This window comes from Perognathus longimembris, chromosome 14 (assembly GCF_023159225.1).
Source record: "Perognathus longimembris pacificus isolate PPM17 chromosome 14, ASM2315922v1, whole genome shotgun sequence".
NCBI lineage: Eukaryota > Metazoa > Chordata > Mammalia > Rodentia > Heteromyidae > Perognathus > Perognathus longimembris.
Genome location: NC_063174.1, coordinates 20,691,041 through 20,710,818, shown reverse-complemented (window position 1 = coordinate 20,710,818; position 19,778 = coordinate 20,691,041). Strand labels below are relative to the sequence as shown.

At 44.5% G+C, this 19,778-nt stretch overlaps 3 protein-coding genes across 5 annotated transcripts in view; 2 read left to right on the top strand and 1 right to left on the bottom strand.

The window, feature by feature from the left end:
* Positions 1-3,287, top strand: part of Pole2 (DNA polymerase epsilon 2, accessory subunit) — a 34,189-nt gene extending 30,902 nt beyond the window's left edge. For all 3 annotated transcript variants that reach the window (XM_048362278.1, XM_048362280.1, XM_048362279.1), the window contains 2 exons: positions 662-729; positions 3,003-3,287. In XM_048362278.1, the coding sequence (XP_048218235.1) occupies positions 662-729; positions 3,003-3,021 (87 nt within the window). In that variant the 3' untranslated portion in view covers positions 3,022-3,287. The remainder of the gene's footprint in view (positions 1-661; positions 730-3,002) is intronic.
* A 1,161-nt stretch (positions 3,288-4,448) lies between these two features.
* Positions 4,449-14,474, top strand: Dnaaf2 (dynein axonemal assembly factor 2). The gene is made up of 4 exons (XM_048362277.1): positions 4,449-6,230; positions 12,475-12,618; positions 13,807-14,320; positions 14,367-14,474. The coding sequence occupies exons 1-3, from the start codon at positions 4,449-4,451 to the stop codon at positions 14,302-14,304; spliced, it is 2,424 nt and encodes an 807-aa protein (XP_048218234.1). The 3' UTR covers positions 14,305-14,320; positions 14,367-14,474.
* Positions 14,475-16,969: 2,495 nt separating this feature from the next.
* Mgat2 (alpha-1,6-mannosyl-glycoprotein 2-beta-N-acetylglucosaminyltransferase) lies at positions 16,970-19,721 on the bottom strand. Its single transcript, XM_048362281.1, has one exon. The coding sequence runs from the start codon at positions 19,240-19,242 to the stop codon at positions 17,899-17,901; it is 1,344 nt and encodes a 447-aa protein (XP_048218238.1). The 5' UTR covers positions 19,243-19,721; the 3' UTR covers positions 16,970-17,898.
* Positions 19,722-19,778: the final 57 nt, after the last annotated feature.

Genomic DNA, 19,778 nt, shown 5'->3' with positions numbered 1-19,778 from the left:
TTGAACTCAGGGCCTGGTCACTGTCTCTGAACTTCCTTTTGCTCAAGACTAGCACTCTACCACTTGAGCCACAGTACCATTTATGGTCTTTCTGTATATGGTACTAAGGAATAGAACCCAGGACTTCATGCATGCTAGGCAAGCACTCTACCACTAAGCTACTTTCCCAGCTCCAGGACTATATATATTCTTTTTTTTTTTTTGCCAGTCCCGGGCCTTGGACTCAGGGCCTGAGTACTGTCCCTGGCTTCTTTTTGCTCAAGGCTAACGCTCTGCCACTTGAGCCACAGCGCCACTTCTGGCCTTTTCTATATATGTGGTGCTGGGGAATCGAACCTAGGGCTTCGTGTATACGAGGCAAGCACTTTTGCCACTAGGCCATATTCCCAGGCCCAGGACTATATATTTTTTTATACTGAGTAGTGCCACTAAGCATTTCCAGTCATATCTGGTAGCATAATCAACTCAAAAGACTTACTTCAGGTGGAAATATTTTATGGTAATACCTTTGCTCAAAGATCATGCTAAAGTTTTGTAAAATTATGTTATAGTCACATCTTATAACTTTTAAGTCATGACCAAGGAAATTGATTTTTTTCAATAAGGATTATTATATGAACATTGACTAGTCACTTACAAACATTTTTTTTTGTCTCCAAAGGGCTCTTTTCCAAGAAGTGGATTTTCATTCAAAGTCTATTATCCTTCCAATAAGACAGTAGAAGATAGGTAAGTATGCTGTATTGCTCAAATATAACTGAATGAGTCTTAAGAGTTTTTTTAATTGTCTGAGAGTGGCCCAGAGCAAGCTAGGGCGAAAGCCCTATCTGAAAAATAAGCTAAAGCCAAAAGGGAAGAGAGGTACAGTGGCTGCAAACAGTACTCTTAGGTACTTGAGGAGCAGAGATGGGAGGATTGCACTTCAAGGCCAGTCTAGGCATAAGGTTTGCGAAACCCAATAAATGTGCAATGGCATGGACCCTTCTTTTTAAGGGAGGGGGGGTTGTAGTGGGGCTTAAACTCTAGGCCTGGGTGCTGTCCCTGAGCTCTTTAGCTCAAGGCTAGCACTCTACCACTTGAGCCATAGCACCACTTTCTGGTTTTTCTGGTGGTTAATTGGAGATGAGTCTCTGGGACTTTCTTGCCCTGCCCTCTCCTACCCCACCTGTGTTGGCTATGTTCAGAGATCCTCAGATCTAAGTCTCCTGAGTAGCTCTGGATTACAGGTTGGTGGTAGAGTGCTTACCTAGCATGTATGAAGCCCTGGATTCAATTCCTTAGCACCACATAAACAGAAAAAGCCAGAAGTGGCACTGTGGCTCAAGTGGTAGAGTGCTAGCCCTGAGCAAAAAGAAGCCAGTGACAATGCTCAGGCCCTGAGTTCAGACCCCAAAACTGGCAAAACAAACAACGACAACAAAAAAAACCCAAACCTGTAGTGTAGGCCAGGCACCTGTGGCTCACGCTTATATTCCTAGCTCCTCAGGAGGCTGAGGTATGAGGATATCTGTTAGAAAGCCAGCCTGGGCAAGAAAGTCCATGAGACTCTGAACTCTAATTAATCATCAGAAAACCAGAAGAGGTGCTGTAGCTCAAAATGGTAGAGCATTAAATCCCTTGAGCAAAAAAGCTCTGGGATAGCACCCAGACCTGAAATTCAAGTCCCATGACTATGCCCAACAAGAAAACAAACTCTATAATATATAGAGCAGTGATTATAGTTTTGAGGAATGTATTCATGCATACTTGCACTTACACATCAAAGTAGATGCAGTTTTATTTTGTTTTCCCCCTCAGATCTCAGCCACCTGAGTAGCTAGGATTACAGGTTTGAGCCACCAGTGCCTAGCTTTAGATGTAGTGGGTTTTTTTTTTATTGTTGTTGTTGTTTGCTTGTTTGTTTGTTTTCCAGTCCTGGGACTTGAACTCAGGGTCTGGGCTCAGGTCTCTGAGCCTCTGTGCTCAGGGCTAGCATTCTACCATTTGAACTACAGTACCACATCTGTTTTTTTTCTGTTTATGGCGTACTGTGGGATCAAACCTAGGGCTTCATGCTTGCTAGGCAAGCACTCTACCACTAAGCCACATTCCTATCCTAGATGCAGTTTTTATAATATCAAGAGGTAAACAGACTAGGTGGGTGCTGGTGGCTCACAATTGTAATACTACTCAGAAGGCTGATATCTGAGGATAATAGGTTGAAAACTAGCTTGGGCAGGAAAAGTCTGAAAGGCTCTCATCTCCAATTAACCACACACACACAAAAAGGCAAAAGTGAAGCAGTGGCTCAAGTGGTAGAGTACTCGCGTTGAGCAAGAGATCAGGGACAGCACCTCTGCACTGAGTCCAAGCCTCCTACAAGCACCAAAAAAACAAAACAAAGGTCAACAGTTTAAATGAATATATATCTAGTTAAGTGTGCTTATTCAGAACTTTTCTAATTTTAATTTCGAGCATAACAGAAATGAAGTCAGTTATAAATATGTGTATATTAACTGAAGGAAGTAGATAAGTATGCATAGCATCTTACTAATGTACCAAACTTATAATAATGTACCAAACTTTTTTTTCTGTGTGTGTTTTTGCTGGTATTGGGGCTTGAACTCTGGGCCTGGATGCTGCCCCTTAGTTTTTTTGCATTAGGCAGGCACTCTACTACCTAAGCCACATTTCCTCTTCTAGCTTTTTTTGGTGGTTAATTGGAGATGAGTCTCACAAACTTTCCTACACTGTTTGGCTTTGAACCCTGATCCTCAAATCTCAGCTTCCTAAGTAGCTAGGATTACACAATTGAGCCACTACCACCTAGCACTTTCTTCATTTTGGTTGTACTATAAGGATATGCATTTGCCTTTGGGGAGCAGAAATACGGTGAAAGACTGATTTATTTTTTAGTATTGCTTACTTTTAAAATTAACTATTAATATTAAGAAATATTAAGAAATGTACAATGACTTAGATTTCCAAAATGTTTACTTTTGTAAATATTTTTCTATTTTCAGCAAGCTTCAAGAATTTTGAAATCCATCTGAAGAAAAAAACCAATACTCTGCTTACTTTTATATCTTATGTACTTTCAATATTAAGTTATAATAAAATTATGGCAAACTTTAGAATGACATTAAAATTTTATTTTGTGACATTTTGATTTTAAGTTATAATAAATATGGTATGCTTTAGAATGTATAGAAAGAATATTTTATGCCAGGTGCCGGTGGCTCACACCTGTAATCCTAGCTACTCAGGAGGCTGAGATCTGAGGATCAAAGCCAGCCTGGGCAGGAAAATCCATGAGACTCTTATCTCCAATTACCCATCAGAAAACTGGAAGTGGCACTGTGGATCAGAGTGGTAAAGTGCTAGCCTTGACCTGAAGAGCTCAGGGACAGCACCCAGGATGTGAGTTCAAGTCCCCAGGACTGGCCAAAAAAAAAAAAAGAAAAGAAAAAAAAATTCTTTGGGCTGGGAATGTGGCTTAGTGCTTGCCTTAGCATGCATGAAGCCCTAGGTTCAATTCCTCAGCACCACATAAACAGAACAGGCTGGAAATGGTGCTGTGGCTGAAGTGGCAGAGCACTAGCCTTGAGCAAAAGATGCTCAGGGACAGTGCCTAGGCCCTGAGTTCTAGCCCCAGCACTGGCCAAAAACAAAACACCAAGAAAAAAGTTTCTTAGCCATAAAATGTACATTATGGGGCTGGGAATATGGCCTAGTTAGTGGGAGAGTGCTTGCCTTGCATACATGAAGCCCTGGGTTCTATTCCTCAGTACCACATATGTAGAAAAACCCAGAAGTGGTTGCTATGGCCTTGAGCAACAAAAAAAGAAAAAAAAGCCAGGGACAGTGCTTAGGCCATGAATTCAAGGCCCAGGACTGGCAAAAAGAAAAAAAAAAAAAGCATCATGTTCAATAGTTGTTTTCCAAAGTGATAGTTTGAACCTATCCTGTGAGCCTGGGAGGGTGTCAGTTACTTCCAGTACTTGGCGCAATGATGTCGTTTTTTTCCTAATGCCTGGAACAGTGACATACTTTACAGTAGATGCAGTTAGTGTGCAATAAATAGCCGAGGAAAGGGCTAACCTGAACATGGATAGCATTAAAAGCAATAGTCTTGGATAAAATTATTTTGGAATATTAAATATTTAAGAGGGCTAATGAAGCAGCCTTGTGTGATTCTCACATTTAGAGAACTGGCAGAAAAGGATCAAGTAAACAAAAATGCAACGGAGTGGCGGATTGGTTGTGTGGGTTGTTTCAAGAGTCCAAGGACTATTGCCCCTCCTCCCATGTGGCAGTGACGTTGCTATGGCAACAAGCACGCGCAGCCTAGAGCTCAGGCCGTTACCTGGCTCAGCTCTTCCGGTACCAGCGACTCCGCAGCGCATCATAAACACCGGGTCTTGATCAGATCCCTATTAGGGTCAGAGGACAAGGCGCCGTCAGGCACCATGGCTAGGAAAACAGCCTCCTCGGCGCTGGAAAACCTGGACCTAAGCGGAGAGGAGATGCAGAGGCTCACCTCCGCTTTCCAGGACCCCGAGTTTCGGCGCATGTTCTCCGAGTACGCCCAGGAGCTCACTAACCCCGAGAACCGACGGCGCTACGAGGCGGAGATCACCGCGCTGGAGCGTGAGCGCGGGGTGGAGGTGCGCTTCGTGCACCCCGAGCCGGGCCACGTGTTGCGAACCAGCCTGGACGGGACGCGGCGCTGCTTCGTGAACGTGTGCAGCAACGCGCTGGTGGACCAGCCGAGCTGCCGGCCGGGCCGGGAGGACGGCGCGGGCTCGGCGCCCGGCTGTCACTGGTCACTGCCGCACAGCCTGGCGCCCGGCCGCCAGTACGCCGGGCGCGGCGGCACCGGCTACACCGTCTACGACGTGGTTTTCCATCCGGATGCGTTGGCGCTGGCCCGGCGCCACCGTCGCTTCCGCGAGATGCTGGACGCCACGGCCCTGGAGGCGGTGGAGAAACAGTTCCACGTCCAGCTGGACCGCAGGAACGCCAGGACCCTGAAGACGAAATACAAGGGGACCCCCGAAGCCGCCGTGCTGCGCCGGCCCTTGCCGGGGGCCGCGCCCGGCCGGCCCGACCCGGAGCAGGACAGCCCGCTCCCGCCCTTTCCCTACCCCTACAGCACCCCGGCGGCTGCGGAGCCCTCGGCCCCGCCCCGGGAGCCCGCCCCCCCGGAGGCGGCGCGGAGGCCCGCCCCCACCGAGCCGCGCTGCACCGTGGTGCAGCGCCACCACGTGGACCTCCAGGACTACCGCTGCGCCCGGGACTCGGCGCCCGGCCCCGTGCCGCACGAGCTGGTGGTCACCATAGAGCTGCCGCTGCTGCGCTCGGCAGAACAGGCGGCGCTGGAGGTGACGGGGAAGCTGCTGTGCCTCGACTCCCGGGAACCCGACTACCGACTGCGGCTCTCGCTCCCGTACCCCGTGGACGACAGCCGCGGCAAGGCGCAGTTCAACAAAGCCCGGCGGCAGCTGGTGGTGACGCTCCCGGTGGCGCGCTCCGCCGCGCGCCGCGATCTCCCTGCCGATCGGTGCGGAACTGACGGCGGTGCGGCCTGCGCTTCCGCCCGCCCGGGGGAGGCGGGGCCCGTGGGGGACCGAGCCGAGGCCGCAGACGCGGGGATCGGCACCCTACGCGCCCCAGAGGGGGCGCCTTCGCCCGCCGGCTCGGAACCGGAGGAGCAGGACTCGGGCCGGTACTCGGTGTCGCCCCCCGGCCTCGAAGAGCAACCGTCTTCCGGAGCCGGGAGCTCACCGGGGGACGGAGGCGGAGGCCCCCCTGGTTCTGCGTTTCCGGGTCCGGACTGGGAGTCTCCCGGCGATCTCAGGGCAGAGACGCCCGTGGAACCGGAGGGGACGGGAGGCGAACCCTCGGACCCCGCAATGGGTGGCCCAGGGACCCGGAGCAGCGCACTTGTGTGTCCGCCTGTGCAGTGTGATCAGGATGAAGAATCCCTGACTCTGTTAATCCACGTGCCTGGGATTCAGCCGCAGAGTCTTCACGGGGATCTGACTCCCCTCCGGTATACCTTGTGCTTCTCCACGGAAGACTCCGTTTATTCCTTCCTTTTACAGTTTGCTCCGGGCAATAAGTTGGGTCCCAAAGAACCCGAGGTTAGCATTTCTCCGGACAACGCAGTCCTGGTGTTGGTCAAGTCTCCAGACAGCCGTGGATACTGGCGAGAGTGGTACTGGGGTTTAAACGACGAATCTTTGGAGGTAATAAGCTCATTTCTAGAGGCTTCATATTTGAAAGGTTATATCTCATTTTTTCAAGTTTGCAGTTACAGGGAGCCTCTCAGTTTATTGTAAAGGATTTCCCATAACTTCTCACATAATGGAAGATAAAGCTGTTACATGTATTTTATTTTTGTGCTGGCCCAGGCGAAGTCCCTTAGCTTTTTCACTCCAGGCTGGCGCTCTGCCACTTGAACCACAGCTCCACTTCTCACTTTTTGGTGGTTAATTGGAGATGAGTTTTCATGGACTTTCCTGCCCAAGCTGGTTTCGAAGCAAGATTCTTACATTTCTGCCTCCTGAATACCTAGGCCAGGCGTGAGCCCCCAGCACTCAGCCTTACATGCATTTTTCAAAAATCGGCTCTGGTGGGTGGTTTCAACTTTTCTAGTTGCCCAATGGTGCAGCTGGGCCTGGTTGGCTCCAAAGAAGATTGAATGGATGGATTCTCAGTGATCCTAGTTCTCTAGAGTTGTATGTGTAACATTACAGCTTTTTTTCTGTCTCCTGGAGAAAAGGGCTGTAACTTTAGTCCTCACTGAAGTGATAAGTTTAAGAAGCACCCCAAATTGGCCATACTTTTAACTTACTCGACCTTAGAACTTTCCAGAAGTAATAATGTGTTTCTGGAGAGGAAATGCAAGTCAGCCAGTACCACACATTTCTGCTGAGAGGAAACAAACTCAGATCCAGCCCTTTGCCCTTACTGTTTAAATTTAGTCTCCGTTGCTGATTTTGCAGAACTTTTGTTTTTGGCCAATCCTGGGGATTGAATTTAGGGCCTGGGCACTGTCCCTGAGCTGCTTTTGCTCAAGGCTAGCACTCTTCCACCTGAGCCACAGTGCCACTTCTGGCTTTTTTTGTGTATGTGGTACTGAGGAATTGAACCTAGGGCTTCATGCATGCTAGGCAAGCACTCTACCACTCAGCCACATTCCCAGCCCTTGAAGAACTTTTCTCCTTGCTTTTGTTTGAATTATCTTTGATGCCTTGTAGCATTAACTAGATGTAATTAATATTTGCTGAACTGAACAATACCTAAATTGGCTGTACTTCTAGGCAAACACTAAGAACTGGATGACGATTGTCTAGCTTATTTAGGATAGCATGTTTTAGAATAAATTGTGGTGGTGGTGGTATCATATTTGAACTCAGGACTTTCAGACTTGATAGGCATGCTCTTGAGCCACACTCCCAGCCCTAGCGTAAAAATTTTAAGGTTCTTTGATTCCAAATCCAATACTCCACTGTTACTGGAAAATATTGAGAAAGGTTTTTTTTCCCCCTCCCTGGGGTTTGAACTCTGGGCCTTGGCTCTGTCCCTGAGCATTTGTGCTCAAGGCTGGCTGGTATAGCTAGGATTACAGGCAATGAGCCACTGGTGCCCAGCATTTGAAAAACTTAAAAATTGTTAAGACTTGAAACTCAAAAGAGCCACTGATGATATTTTTATTGAGATTTGTAATAAAGTCAGATGTAATTTTTACCTTTAAAACAAAGCAGTAAGAACCAGGCCTAAGGATGCTGTGAGGTGGCAGAGTATTTGACTTGGCCCTAATAGCTACTCAGGAGGCTAAGAGCTGAGGACTGAAGTTCAAAGTCAGTTTAGGCAGAAAAGTCCATAAGACTAATAAACTCCAATTAACCAGCCAAAAACCGGAAGCAGAACCATGGCTCACATGGTAGAGCACCAGCATGAGCAGAAAAAGCTACCAAGGCCCTGGGTTCAAGCCCAGTACCAGCATGCACATTTTTACTCTCTCTCTCTCCTCTCTTTTTCACACTCACAATATTTGACCTTGAACTTTAGCTTGCTGGAATTGTCTATTTCCTGTTGTTTTTCTAGTAATTTGCTAATATTGCATCTGCATGTTAAGTTAGGTATCTGTAGGAAGTAGTTAACTCAAGCCCTCCAAAACTGATACTTGTGCCAATATATTTTGTGAGAATAGAAAGCACAAAATTGAATGCTTATGTCACCAGAAGGGGGAAATTTATGAAAGGGCAATCATTTTCCTGTAATTGTTTTAATATAAAAATAACTTGCCTTGTGGAAAGAAAACTTTCCAGATAACTTTGTATTACACAGGCAATTGAGAGGATATTCAAGAACACATTTTTGGCCTCCCTGTTGACCTTAAAGTGAACTCGTGTTTTGCTTAAATCCTCCTGGCCTTTGTGAGGACTGAATCCTCAGAGACTTAAAGTTACTAAGAAAGAGAAAACACTAAGCTAACAAGGAAGATAAATATGGTCAAAATAGATTGTGTACAAATACGAAAAAAGAACAGTGAGTCTTTGGTGTGTGTGTGTGTGTGTGTGCGCGTGCAAGCGTGGGCGCGCGTGCAAGTTCTAGGGCTTGGACTCAGGGCCTGAGCACTGTCCCTGGCTTCTTTTTGCTCAAGGCTAGCACTCTACCACTTGAGCCATAGTGCCACTTCCAGCTTTTTCTGTTTATGTGGTGCTGAGGAATCAAAAACAATGGCTTCATGAATGCTAGGCAAGTACTCTACCACTAAGCCACATTCTCAGCACAATCCTGTTGTATTGAGAAGGAGAAAAGGGGAAGAGTAATAGAGGAGGTAAGGTTTATTGAAATCTATGATAAATGTGTGGAAATGTAACAGTGAAACTGTCTACCTCCACATAATGTAAGACAATTTGAAAAAAGGAGAGAAGCAGCTGAAGACAACAACTTGGTTTTTTTTTTGTTTTGTTTTGTTTTTGCCAGTCCTAGGCCTTGAACTCAGGGCCTGAGCACTGTTCCTGGCTTCCTTTTTGCTCAAGGCTGACACTCTGCCACTTGAGCCACAGTGCCACTTCTGGCCATTTTCTATATATGTGGTGTTGAGGAATCAAACCTAGGACTTCATGTATACGAGCAAGCACTCTTGTCACTAGCCCATATTCCCAGCCCCAGGACAGCACTCTTATCAAGAAGTCTCAGCTGGGCACTGTTGGCTTATAACTGTAATCTAGCTTCTCTGGGGGCTAAGACCTGGAGGATTGAGGTTCAAAGCCAGCTTGGGTAGGAAAGTCCCTGTGATGCCTTCAATGAACTAGAAAAGAGCCAGAGTGGAGGCATGATACAAAGGGTAAATCACCAGCAATGAGCAAAAAAAGCCATCCAAGGGGGCTGGCAATATGGCTTAGTGGTAGAGTGCTTGCCTAGTATGCTTGAAGCCCTGGGTTCAATTCCTTAGCACCACATAGACAGAAAAAGCTGGAAGTGTTGCTGTGGTTCAAGTTGGTAAAGTGCTAGTCTTGAGCAAAAAGAAGCCAGGGACAGTGCTCAGGCCCTGAGTCCAAGCCCCAGTACTGGCAAAACAACAACAACAAAAAAAAAAACCATGCAAGAGCTCTAGACCCTGAGTTCAGGCCCTGGTTTTGGCACGATGCATGCACCCATGTATACGCACACACAGTCTTCCAGTGGAAGGTAACTACAGTGGAACAACCCTGGTGGTCTTATTTTGAAAGCATACATAGAACTAGGAAGCAAAAAAACAAAGAAAGGAAGAAACAGATGGAAGAAGTATGTACAATGAATTGCTAAATCTCAAAAATATTGCAAAGAACATTTATTAGCCTCTACTGTCTTTGTTAAGTGACTTTTCTGCTGGGTTGCTTCACAATAAGTCATTTCAACTGAATTAAGAAAGGCCAGGTGCTGGCCAGGTAATCCTAATTACTCAGGAGGTTGAGATCTGAGGGTCAGGGTCCAAAGCCAGCACAGGCAAGAAAGTACATGAGACTTATCTCCAATTAACCAACCCTGCTCTGTCCCCCAAAACTGTAAGTGGAATTATGGTTCAAGTGATAGAGCACTGTCCTTGAATATCATTCAACCCCAGAACTGACACACACACAATGGAAAAAAAAACAACCCTACTGTTACCATCTTAATAGAATTAAGGCACTGATGATATCAAACCATCATAGCCCACAAGACTTCCAAGAACTGACATTCTGGGACTCAACATGGAAAATTCTTAAAGTATGTGACAAACACTTTCATAATCTTCTGTGCACTTTTTTTTTTTTTTGGCCAGTTCTGGGCCTTGGACTCAGGGCCTGAGCACAGTCCCTGGCTTCTTCCCGCTCAAGGCTAGCACTCTGCCACCTGAGCCACAGCGCCCCTTCTGGCCGTTTTCCATATATGTGGTGCTGGGGAATCGAACCGAGAGCTTCATGTGTAGGAGGCAAGCACTCTTGCCACTAGGCCATATTCCCAGCCTTTCTGTGCACTTTTCATTATAACCAGCTAAGTGAATTGATTTTTCAAAATTCCAGAATGTTCAGAATAGGTAGGGCAGCTTCTCTAAATAAATTAGTTCTTTCTAAAGAGTGATTTAGGGGGCTGGGAATATGACCTAGTGGCAAGAGTGCTTGCCTCCTGTACATGAAACCTTGGGTTCGATTCCTCAGCACCACATATATAGAAAAGGCCAGAAGTGGCGCTATGGCTCAAGTGGCAGAGTGCTAGCCTTGAGCAAAAAGAAGACAGGGACAGTGCCCAGACCCTGAGTCCCCAGGACCGGCAAAAAAAAAAAAAAAGTGTTTAGGATTATGAACGTATTGTATTGTGTATTTTGTTTTGTTTTTTGTTTTTTTGCCAATCCTGGGCTTGGACTCAGGGCCTGAGCACTGTCCCTGGCTTCTTTTTGCTCAAGGCTAGCACTCTGCCACGTGAGCCACAGCGCCACTTCTGGCCATTTTCTATATATGTGGTGCTGGCGAATCGAACCCAGGGCTTCATGTATACATAGGTAAACATTCTTGCCACAAGGCCATATTCCCAGCCTGTATTGTGTATTTTAATTAATCTCAACTATTGTTCAAGGACACTTGAAGGGTTCTTAAAAATATAGTAAAATTTGAACTAAAACCCGAAAAAACCAAGATAGGAGAAAAGTACTTATCTGTGAATCTTTGGAGAGTTATTTTAGAGAGTTGGAAAAGCACAATGATGGATTCCTGCAGGCAAAAGTTTTAAGAAATAATTTGTGAGCTGAATGTAAAAAATGAACAAAAAATGCACTTTACGTTGGTTTTCCAGATATGATCAATCATTGAAGTTTGAAATAGATGTATCAATAACATTATTATCATAGTTGCTAGAGATGAGTTGCTAGAGATGACTATTCTTTTGCTTTGCCCTATATGGTACCAGGTCCTTTTTTTAGGTCTAAGACCTGAACTCAAACTTTGTACCTGACCATTTGGCTCATTGGCTAGAGCTCTACCAGCTGAGCCATGCCTCCAACCCCTAGGCCTTCTCATTAAAAAGGCCTAGGACTTACCTCATTTAAAAAAAAAATCATAGCCAAGTGCTAATGGCTCACTCCTGTATTTCTAGCTACTCAGGAGACTGAGATCTGAGGATCTCAGTTCAAATCCAGCCCAGGCAGGAAAGACAATCTTATCTCCAATTAACCACCAGAAATTCGGAAGTGGTGCTGTAACTCACGTGGTAGAGTGCTAGCCTTGAGCTGAAGGTCAGCTCAGGAACAGTGTGGTGCCCAGAGTTAAGTCTCAGGACCAATCAAAAGAAAAATAAAAGTACTAAATTAAGGTTTAAATATTCACTAATTTTCCTAGAGCTTCAGGGCCAAGGAATTTAACAGCTTTTATATGAAAATAAGTCATAAAATCTGTTTTCTACATTTTAATCATAACTATTTCACTATAAATATTTTCCTTGGGTTGACTAAGAAAATATACAGAATCTTTTTGCAGTGAGACAAAGAGGATTATCTTTTTCACAGGCCTAAACCTTAGAAATGCTTTTGTTTGTTTTATTTTTGTCGTCAGTCCTGGGGCTTGGACTCAGGGTCTGAGCACTGTCCTTGGCTTCTTTTTGCTCAAGGCTAGCACTCTACCTCTTGAGCCACAGCGCCACTTCGAGCTTTTTTCTATATATGTGGTGCTGAGGAATCGAACCCAGGGCTTCATGTACAGGAGATGAGCACTTTACCACTAGGCCATATTCCCAGCCCCCTTAGAAATGCTTTTGAAGGCGTGCTTCTATAATATAGCAGCACTCTGGATCTTTAATAGCAAAGCATATTATAAATGTAGAATGTTTTGTTTCTAAGGTTTACTTTTATTTGGTAGGTATCCACAGTTTATTGTTTAATAGGAGAGAATTTGAAACTGTCTCTTTCTGAGTTTTCCCCCTATGTATTGTTTTTACCTGAAAAGCAGACTGTTTCTTCTATTTTAGGAAAGGTTGTTTGTCAGTGAAGAAAATGTTGATGAGTTTCTTGAAGAGGTCTTGAGCTCTCCATTGAAACAGGCAACTTCCCTAGCTCCACCTTTAATTGAAGTTCTTCATGTTACTGATGAGAAAGTTGACATTCATGCAAAGGTAAGATTTTGGTGGGCTTAATAGAGTGACTCCTAACAAGGTTAAAGCCTAACAAGCAATTTCAGTTCGTTTTTGTGTTTGGGTTTTTTTGGGGGGAGGGAGTGGGGCGGGGGCCTCTGGTTCTCTATGCTTGAACTTTTTTTTCCCCCCAAGGTTAGTGTTCTTCTACTCCACTAGAAGCTCCACTTCCAGCTTTTTGCTGATTAACTGGAAATAGAGTCTCACAAACTTTCTTGCCTAGGCTAGCTTTGAACCCTGATCCTCAGATCTCAGTCTCCTGAGTATCTATTGGCGCCTGGCTTGCTTTCTTTCTTAACTCAAATCATAGAGATTGGGTCATAGAACTTGTTCATTTTTCAATAAACCTTAAGTTTGGTCATTTTTATATGCTTCAGTATTGGACCTAAAAATAACTTAGTACAACTGGCTAACATGAATTGGAGCAAAAAATTTGGCTAGTCAGTGATGGCTCGTGCCATGATCCTAGTTACTTAGGAGGATGAGATCTGTGGACTGCGGTTCAAAGCCAGTCTGGACAGGAAAGTCCCTGAGACTCATCTCCAATTAACCACCAGAAAACCAGCAGTGGTGGTGTGGCTCAAGTGGTAGAGTGGTAGCCTTGAGCTGAATTGGGCTACAGCAGTAATAAAAATTTTGCTATGAACACAAGTTCGACTAAATTATACTGACATAGGGTTGGTAAACTTGGTGCCAGCCACCGCTCAGGAACAGTGCCCAGGGTCATAGTTCAAGCCCCACAACCAACCACAACAAAAAAGTGGTAGCCTTGAGACAAAGAGCTCAGGGACAGCACCCAGGCTCTCAGTTCAAGCCACACACTAACAAAAAAAAAAAAAAGAAAAGAAAAGAAAAAAATAATGCTCTTGTAAGAATGACTGTTAGAGGGTTTTGTAGGTCATATTGAAAAGCTTAGATTCTTCTACCATGAATAATGAGTAATTGAAAAAATTTAATCAGAAAAACCTAGGTTTATATTATTTAAAAATAATGGTCTTCAAGCACCATGGTCTTTAAGTACTGGAATAAAAAAAGATGGTCAGCATTTGGAGGATGCCTGAGGGGGTGTTATTACCACACAAACTTAAAAAAAAAAATCTGACTTTCAGAGAGTCCTACAATTTAATTTCTTTTGCTTCAAAGAATGACTTATTGTTTTTCCTGATACAGATGCTAGAATGTAGTAATCCTGATCAGTTTCAAGAAAAGGAAAGAAGCCTCAGTGAAGGATGCCATCTAACTGAAAAAGACAACACAGAACATCTTACCACGTTTACAACTGATTCATCTGTAGCAGTTAAAGAACTCAAAATAGATACTTGTGATTTAGAAGCAGAAGCAGGTTTGGAACCACAATCTAATGATTCTCAAATATTATTGGAAAAATCTGAGCAACCTGAGGCAGAAATGAAACCCGAATTTACAGAAGAAAAACGTGCTATTTACTCAAATGAGGAAAAAGACAATTTAGAAGTGATAACTAAAGAAAAAGAATTCAGTGGAGATCAGTTATCTTCATTGCTGAGCAAAACAGTAGTTCACAAGATACCTGATGTTGACAGCATCAAAGAAACCAATATGCAGGATGGCAGTGTGGAGATTATTAAAGATCATGTGACTCACTGTGCTTTCAGCTTTCAGAATTCTTTGCTATATGACTTAGATTAATTCTATTTAGGAATATGTTAAGAGTAAAAATATATTTTTTACCTAAAATAGCTTCTTTTGCCAACTATGGAGAGCAAACTGTAGTTTTATCATCTGTATATATTGACTTGTGTGTTGGAATTTCATACTTTTGTTTACCATTACTTTAATAAAAGTTTCAAATACTGTCACAAATTCTAAAGAATGCAATTAACTAGAAATATGAGAATGTGTGTGTGGGAGTAGAATCTCAGAACTATTTTATATGCTGAAAATAGAACTTCCGGGCTGGGAATATGGCCTAGTGGTAGAGTGCTTGTAGCTCAAGTGGTAGAGTGCTAACCTTGAGCAAAAAAAGCAGCCAGGGACAGTGCTCAAGCCCCGAGTTTAAGCTCCAGGACTGGCAAAAAGAAAGAAAATAGAACTTCCTATAGGAGAAAGAACTTTCCTAACAAATATTAATGATCTCCAATTACTTTTGTCATGAAATTTTACTCTGAAATGTATTTTACTCTTCAGATCTATCACACAAGTTATAGCAATGAGTTTAAGGTAATGATTTTCAAAACTCAGCTTCTAGTTATTTTTCTGGATTTTTGAGACAGAGTCTTAATTATGTAGTATAGACTAGCCTCAAACTTTCGTTTGGTTTTTTGTTTTTGGCAGTGATGTGGCTTCAACTGAGGGCCTGGATGCTTGTCCCCACGCTCTTTTGCTCAAGGCTAGTGTTGTACCACTTTGAGCTACAGCACTACTTCCAGTTTTATGGTGGTTAATTGGAGATGAGTCTCACAGCCTTTGCTGCCTGTTCCTTCTCCTGAGTATCTAGGATTACAGATGTAAGCTATCAGTGCTTGGTTTTGCCTCAAATTCTAGATCCTTCTGCCTTAGTCCCCTGAGTGCTGAAAATACAAGCCTGTCCAACCTTGTCCAGCTCAAAATTGGAGATTACTATTTAAGTATTAAAATAATCTGGTCTTATAGAACATATTTAAGCATTTAGAAACATCTGACATACAAAAAAATCTGGCAATTTAATGATAAAATTGCCATATATACTACATCAAGAGCCATTGTTTTACAACCAATTTCTTTTTTTTTTTTTTTCTTTTTTGCCAGTCTTGGACTTTGGACTCAGGGCATGAGCACTGTCCTGGCTTCTTTTTGCTCAAGGCTAGCACTCTGCCACTTGAGTCACAGCGCCACTTCTGGCCATTTTCTATATATGTGGTACTGGGGAATTGAAGCCAGGGATTCATATGTATGTGAAGCAAGCACTCTTGCCACTAGGCCATATTCCCAGCCCAACCAATTTCTCTTAACACCTAAAGTAGAAAGTAAAGGAAAAGTCTCATGTATTTTTTCCCATTTTTTTTGGCAGGAGGGGGCAGTACTCAAGGGATTGAACTCAGGAGTACTTTCAATGTTTTTTTTACTCAAAAAATTTGTGATAATATGAAAGAAAACTATTTGTTGAACTAATCAGTTACCCCAAAGCTAATATCTATTTCTGCTCTAGGTAAGGCTACTAAGTTAGACTAGAAAACATCTGAATTTTTTTTTTAGTCTTCTGCACTGGTAATGTGAGATCAGAAAATCAAAAACTTGTGTAAAGACTAGTGAGTTATCCCAATTTATAACCGCTTGTTCCACAAAAACTAGCTTTAGGAGCTGGAAATGTAGCACAGTGGTAGCATAATGACCTAGGGTACACATAGATAGCTGGAGGTAATCTCGGCTATCCAAGATGCTGAGAAGGGAGGATTCCAAGTTCAAGGCCAACGTGACTACAAACCAAACAACAAAAACTGGCACCAGCCAGGAGCTTACACCTGTAATCCTAGCTATTAAGGAGCCTGAGATCTGAGGATCACAGTGGTTCAAAGTCAGATGGGGCAGAAAATCTCCCAGTGAGACACTTATCTTCAATTAACCACTCAAAAACTGGAAGTGGTGCTGTGGCTTACGTGGTAGAATGCTAGCACAAAGAGGCTCAGGGAGAGCATCCAAACCATGAGTTCAAACCCCACAAATGGGAAAAAGAAATAACTACCACCATAATGAGATGCGAGAATTCTATTAAGAAAGGTATTAAAGCAAGAGACCTATTTGCCTTAGCTTAGACTAGCACATGCATTTGTCAGTCACATAATATGGAATCAATGTAATAATAAGTTTCCTAGATTGATTGACACAGTAATATCTTTACACAGAAATTAGTCTTCTTTGAGTAAGTTTTGGCTAAACAAATTTACATTATGAAAACATCTGTAGTAAAGTTTAAGCCTGTTTCCTATTATTCTGTATCTGTCAAAAAAAAGGGGATTTCAGAACTGAGGATGTGGCACAGTGGTAGAACATTTGCCTACATACAGGCCCTACAACAGGTCTGCAACACTGAAAAAACAAAGTATGATTTCAGTTAAGGCTGGTATAAGAACATGTTGAGGGCTGGGGATATGGCCTAGTGGCAAGACAAGAGTGCTTGACTCGTATACATGAGGCCCTGGGTTCAATTCCCCAGCACCACATATACAGAAAATGGCCAGAAGTGGCGCTGTGGCTCAAGTGGCAGAGTGCTAGCCTTGAGCAAAAAGAAGCCAGGGACAGTGCTCAGGCCCTGAGTCCAAGCCCCAGGACTGGCCAAAAAAAAAAAAGAACATGTTGAACTTTGGCACACTGAACTTTGTATCATTTCTGGCATTCAAAAACAATTTAGACTGCATTTCCCTTACAGAGCAGTTTTTTTTTATTGCTCATTATCTATGACTGGCCAATCAAAGCCAAATAGATTTCTCCATATGGAATACTGAATTCATATACTGTAACTGGTCAAAACTAAAATGTAATGCTCATGTTCAAAACTTCTACAATGCCTTTATTGGTGTAAGAAATCAAACTACAAAGTGATTAGGAACTTTTTTATGCAAAAATGAGTATTTTATTTTGGCAGCACTAAAGAAAAAAAAAAAAACCACTGTATTTCTACAATGAGGTGAAAACATTTAAACTTTCTCTCATCAAATACATTCCAAAAGAAAGTGTGTTCTATGAAGGTTCCAAAGCACAGGCAAATCTTAACACAACAGTACAGGAATCCTTAATACTGAAAATGACTGTTCAGACAGGGTGTTTAACAAACATAATTTCTGAGTTATTAAACCAATAAAGCAATCCCTTAGAGTGAAACTGCTTATTCCATTAATACTCTTAATGATTTCATTGTAATACCTTTTACTGCTGTAAGTTTTAAATAAATTTTGCTGTACTTAAAATAAGTTTTGAAAGTGGAAAAGTACAAAGTTTCTGATAAAAAGATTAACAGATGCAATTTAAATAAAATTTCCCCTTTCCTCATAGTAACTAACAATAATTATTCCCTTCAGCAGATACAGACTGAGCTTTTAAGCCCAATTTCCAAAATGAAAACTTGTTTTCCATCTTGGTCAGACATAACTGAAAAAGATTACTATTTATTTGGACATCTTTTACGAGAATTTTTTTCATATTAAAGCAGAAACCAGTTCCTAAACTCTTTTGTCTAATTGTATGTCCTGTTGAGACAAATATCAAAAATAGAAGACTGTCACTTTTGCTTTTTCTTTCTTTCTCTCTTTACTGCAGTCTTCTATAGCTTTTACAGAGTTCATGGTCCCTAATATCTCCCCACCCTCCATTTTTCCTGGGTGGGGAAATGGCTGCCATAGTGAACTTCTCACCGATGATTAAAGTTTCTGGGAACATGTACTGTTTGTTATTATTTAAGAGTAACTCAATTTGGGCACTCTGGGTGGATGGTCTACATGTTTTCTTGTGATGCATACCACAGTCTCCAGCATGAAAAATCCTAGGAGCTTGAGGAACCAGCACTTTCCAGAATTTTGGAAGACAAGTTACAGTCAAATATTGAAGAGTCCAGTCCCAGTTATAATCATCATAAGTACAGAAAGTGTCTGTGCACTCCATCAGCTTCTGATATGCATCCCGGGTCAAAGCTAACCCCATATTGTGCTCTGTAGATTTCCAAGTTTTTACATCTACCTTGTCGGAGATGCCATAGAAACTACGACTGGCAGTGTAGGTCCCCAGGGAGAGAACATCACACTCAGGACACTCCTGCTGCTTCAATTTCCACATCTTTTTGAAGACATGGTAAAAGTCTGGGGCTAAGTAGTGATCCTCTTCCAAGAAAAGTATTAGGCCAGAATAATCTCGAAGAACTTTGACCCTTTCCCATACAAAATGCAGCTTCCACCACCAATGATGTTTGGTTTGGGAGAACTTGGCCTCTCTGTAGTGGCCAAAAGAGTCAGGATACTCAGCATTAATGCACCCCAATTTCAAAGCTGCATTCTTCTTTACATCTCTGGGGCAATCTCTGGGGTCACTGCCCGGAAACTCATTGGGGTACAACTGAATGCTGAAAGGAAAGAACACCTGCAAAACTGGACAGAAATCCACTCCAGCGATCAGCTGATTGATCTCTGTCGACCAGAAGTCGTGGCTAAAGATGACGAGGACGTTATCGATGCCCTGGGCTTTGCGAAGTGAGTCCAGCAGCATTCTGAGGTATTCGGGTCGGTTGTGCACCTGGACCACCAACACCAGCTCCCTGGGGGCCCAGGTGCCGGTCTTCTCCACGTTCCTCAGCGTCTGATCAAAGTTCAGCTGGTACACCAGGGACCGGTACCGCAGCGTCAGGTTGTCCGCCTCGGGCTGCGGGGCCGCGGGGACCAGTGGAGCCGCCGATTCGTTGGAGACCCTGCGGATGCCCATCGACACCGCGGGATGGTCACCGCCCCGGCCGCCCGCACTCCGTGCGGACTCGGCGTCCAGCAGCGGCGGGGCGAGGGCCTCGTTCTTCCTTTGTCGCCCATTGCTGCTCCAGAGGACGAAGCCGCAGGCGGCCACCACGAGCGTCAGGATTAGCACCTTCCGTTTGTAAATGCGGAACCTCATGGTCTCCAGGGCCAGCGATGGCCACGGAAAGGGGCAGGCGGCCTCTGCTTGGAAGGGGCGGGCGGGCGGCGGCCGCAGCGCTGGCCTGTAGCCGTAGAACTGCGCCCCCCCACCCGCGGCTGCCCTCGCTAACTCATCCCGGGCCCCGGGAGTCCTGGGGCCCGAAGGCGCTCAGCCGCCCCGCGTCGCCCGGGCTCCACACATCCTTGCCAGGCAGCGCCAGCTGGAGCTGCGGCCCCGCCGCTAGGAACCCCGGCTCGGCGTCGTCTCGGTCCTTTCCATTCAGCACCACGGGTCCCGGAAGGAGCCCAGCTGCCGTCCCACCGCACCCTGGTGTCTTTACCTGCGCCTCCAACGGCCCTGCGTCCTCCGCGCTCTCATCCTCACTCGGGCCCCTGGCAGCCGAGAGACCCACAGACGCAGCCTCGCCTCACTCCAGTGGCGACCGTTCTGACAACCCGCTTACTGGCCCGCGAATCGCCGCGGCCCTCCGGCCCACACCCCTCCGGCCCGCCCTCCAGGGCCGTTGATTGGTG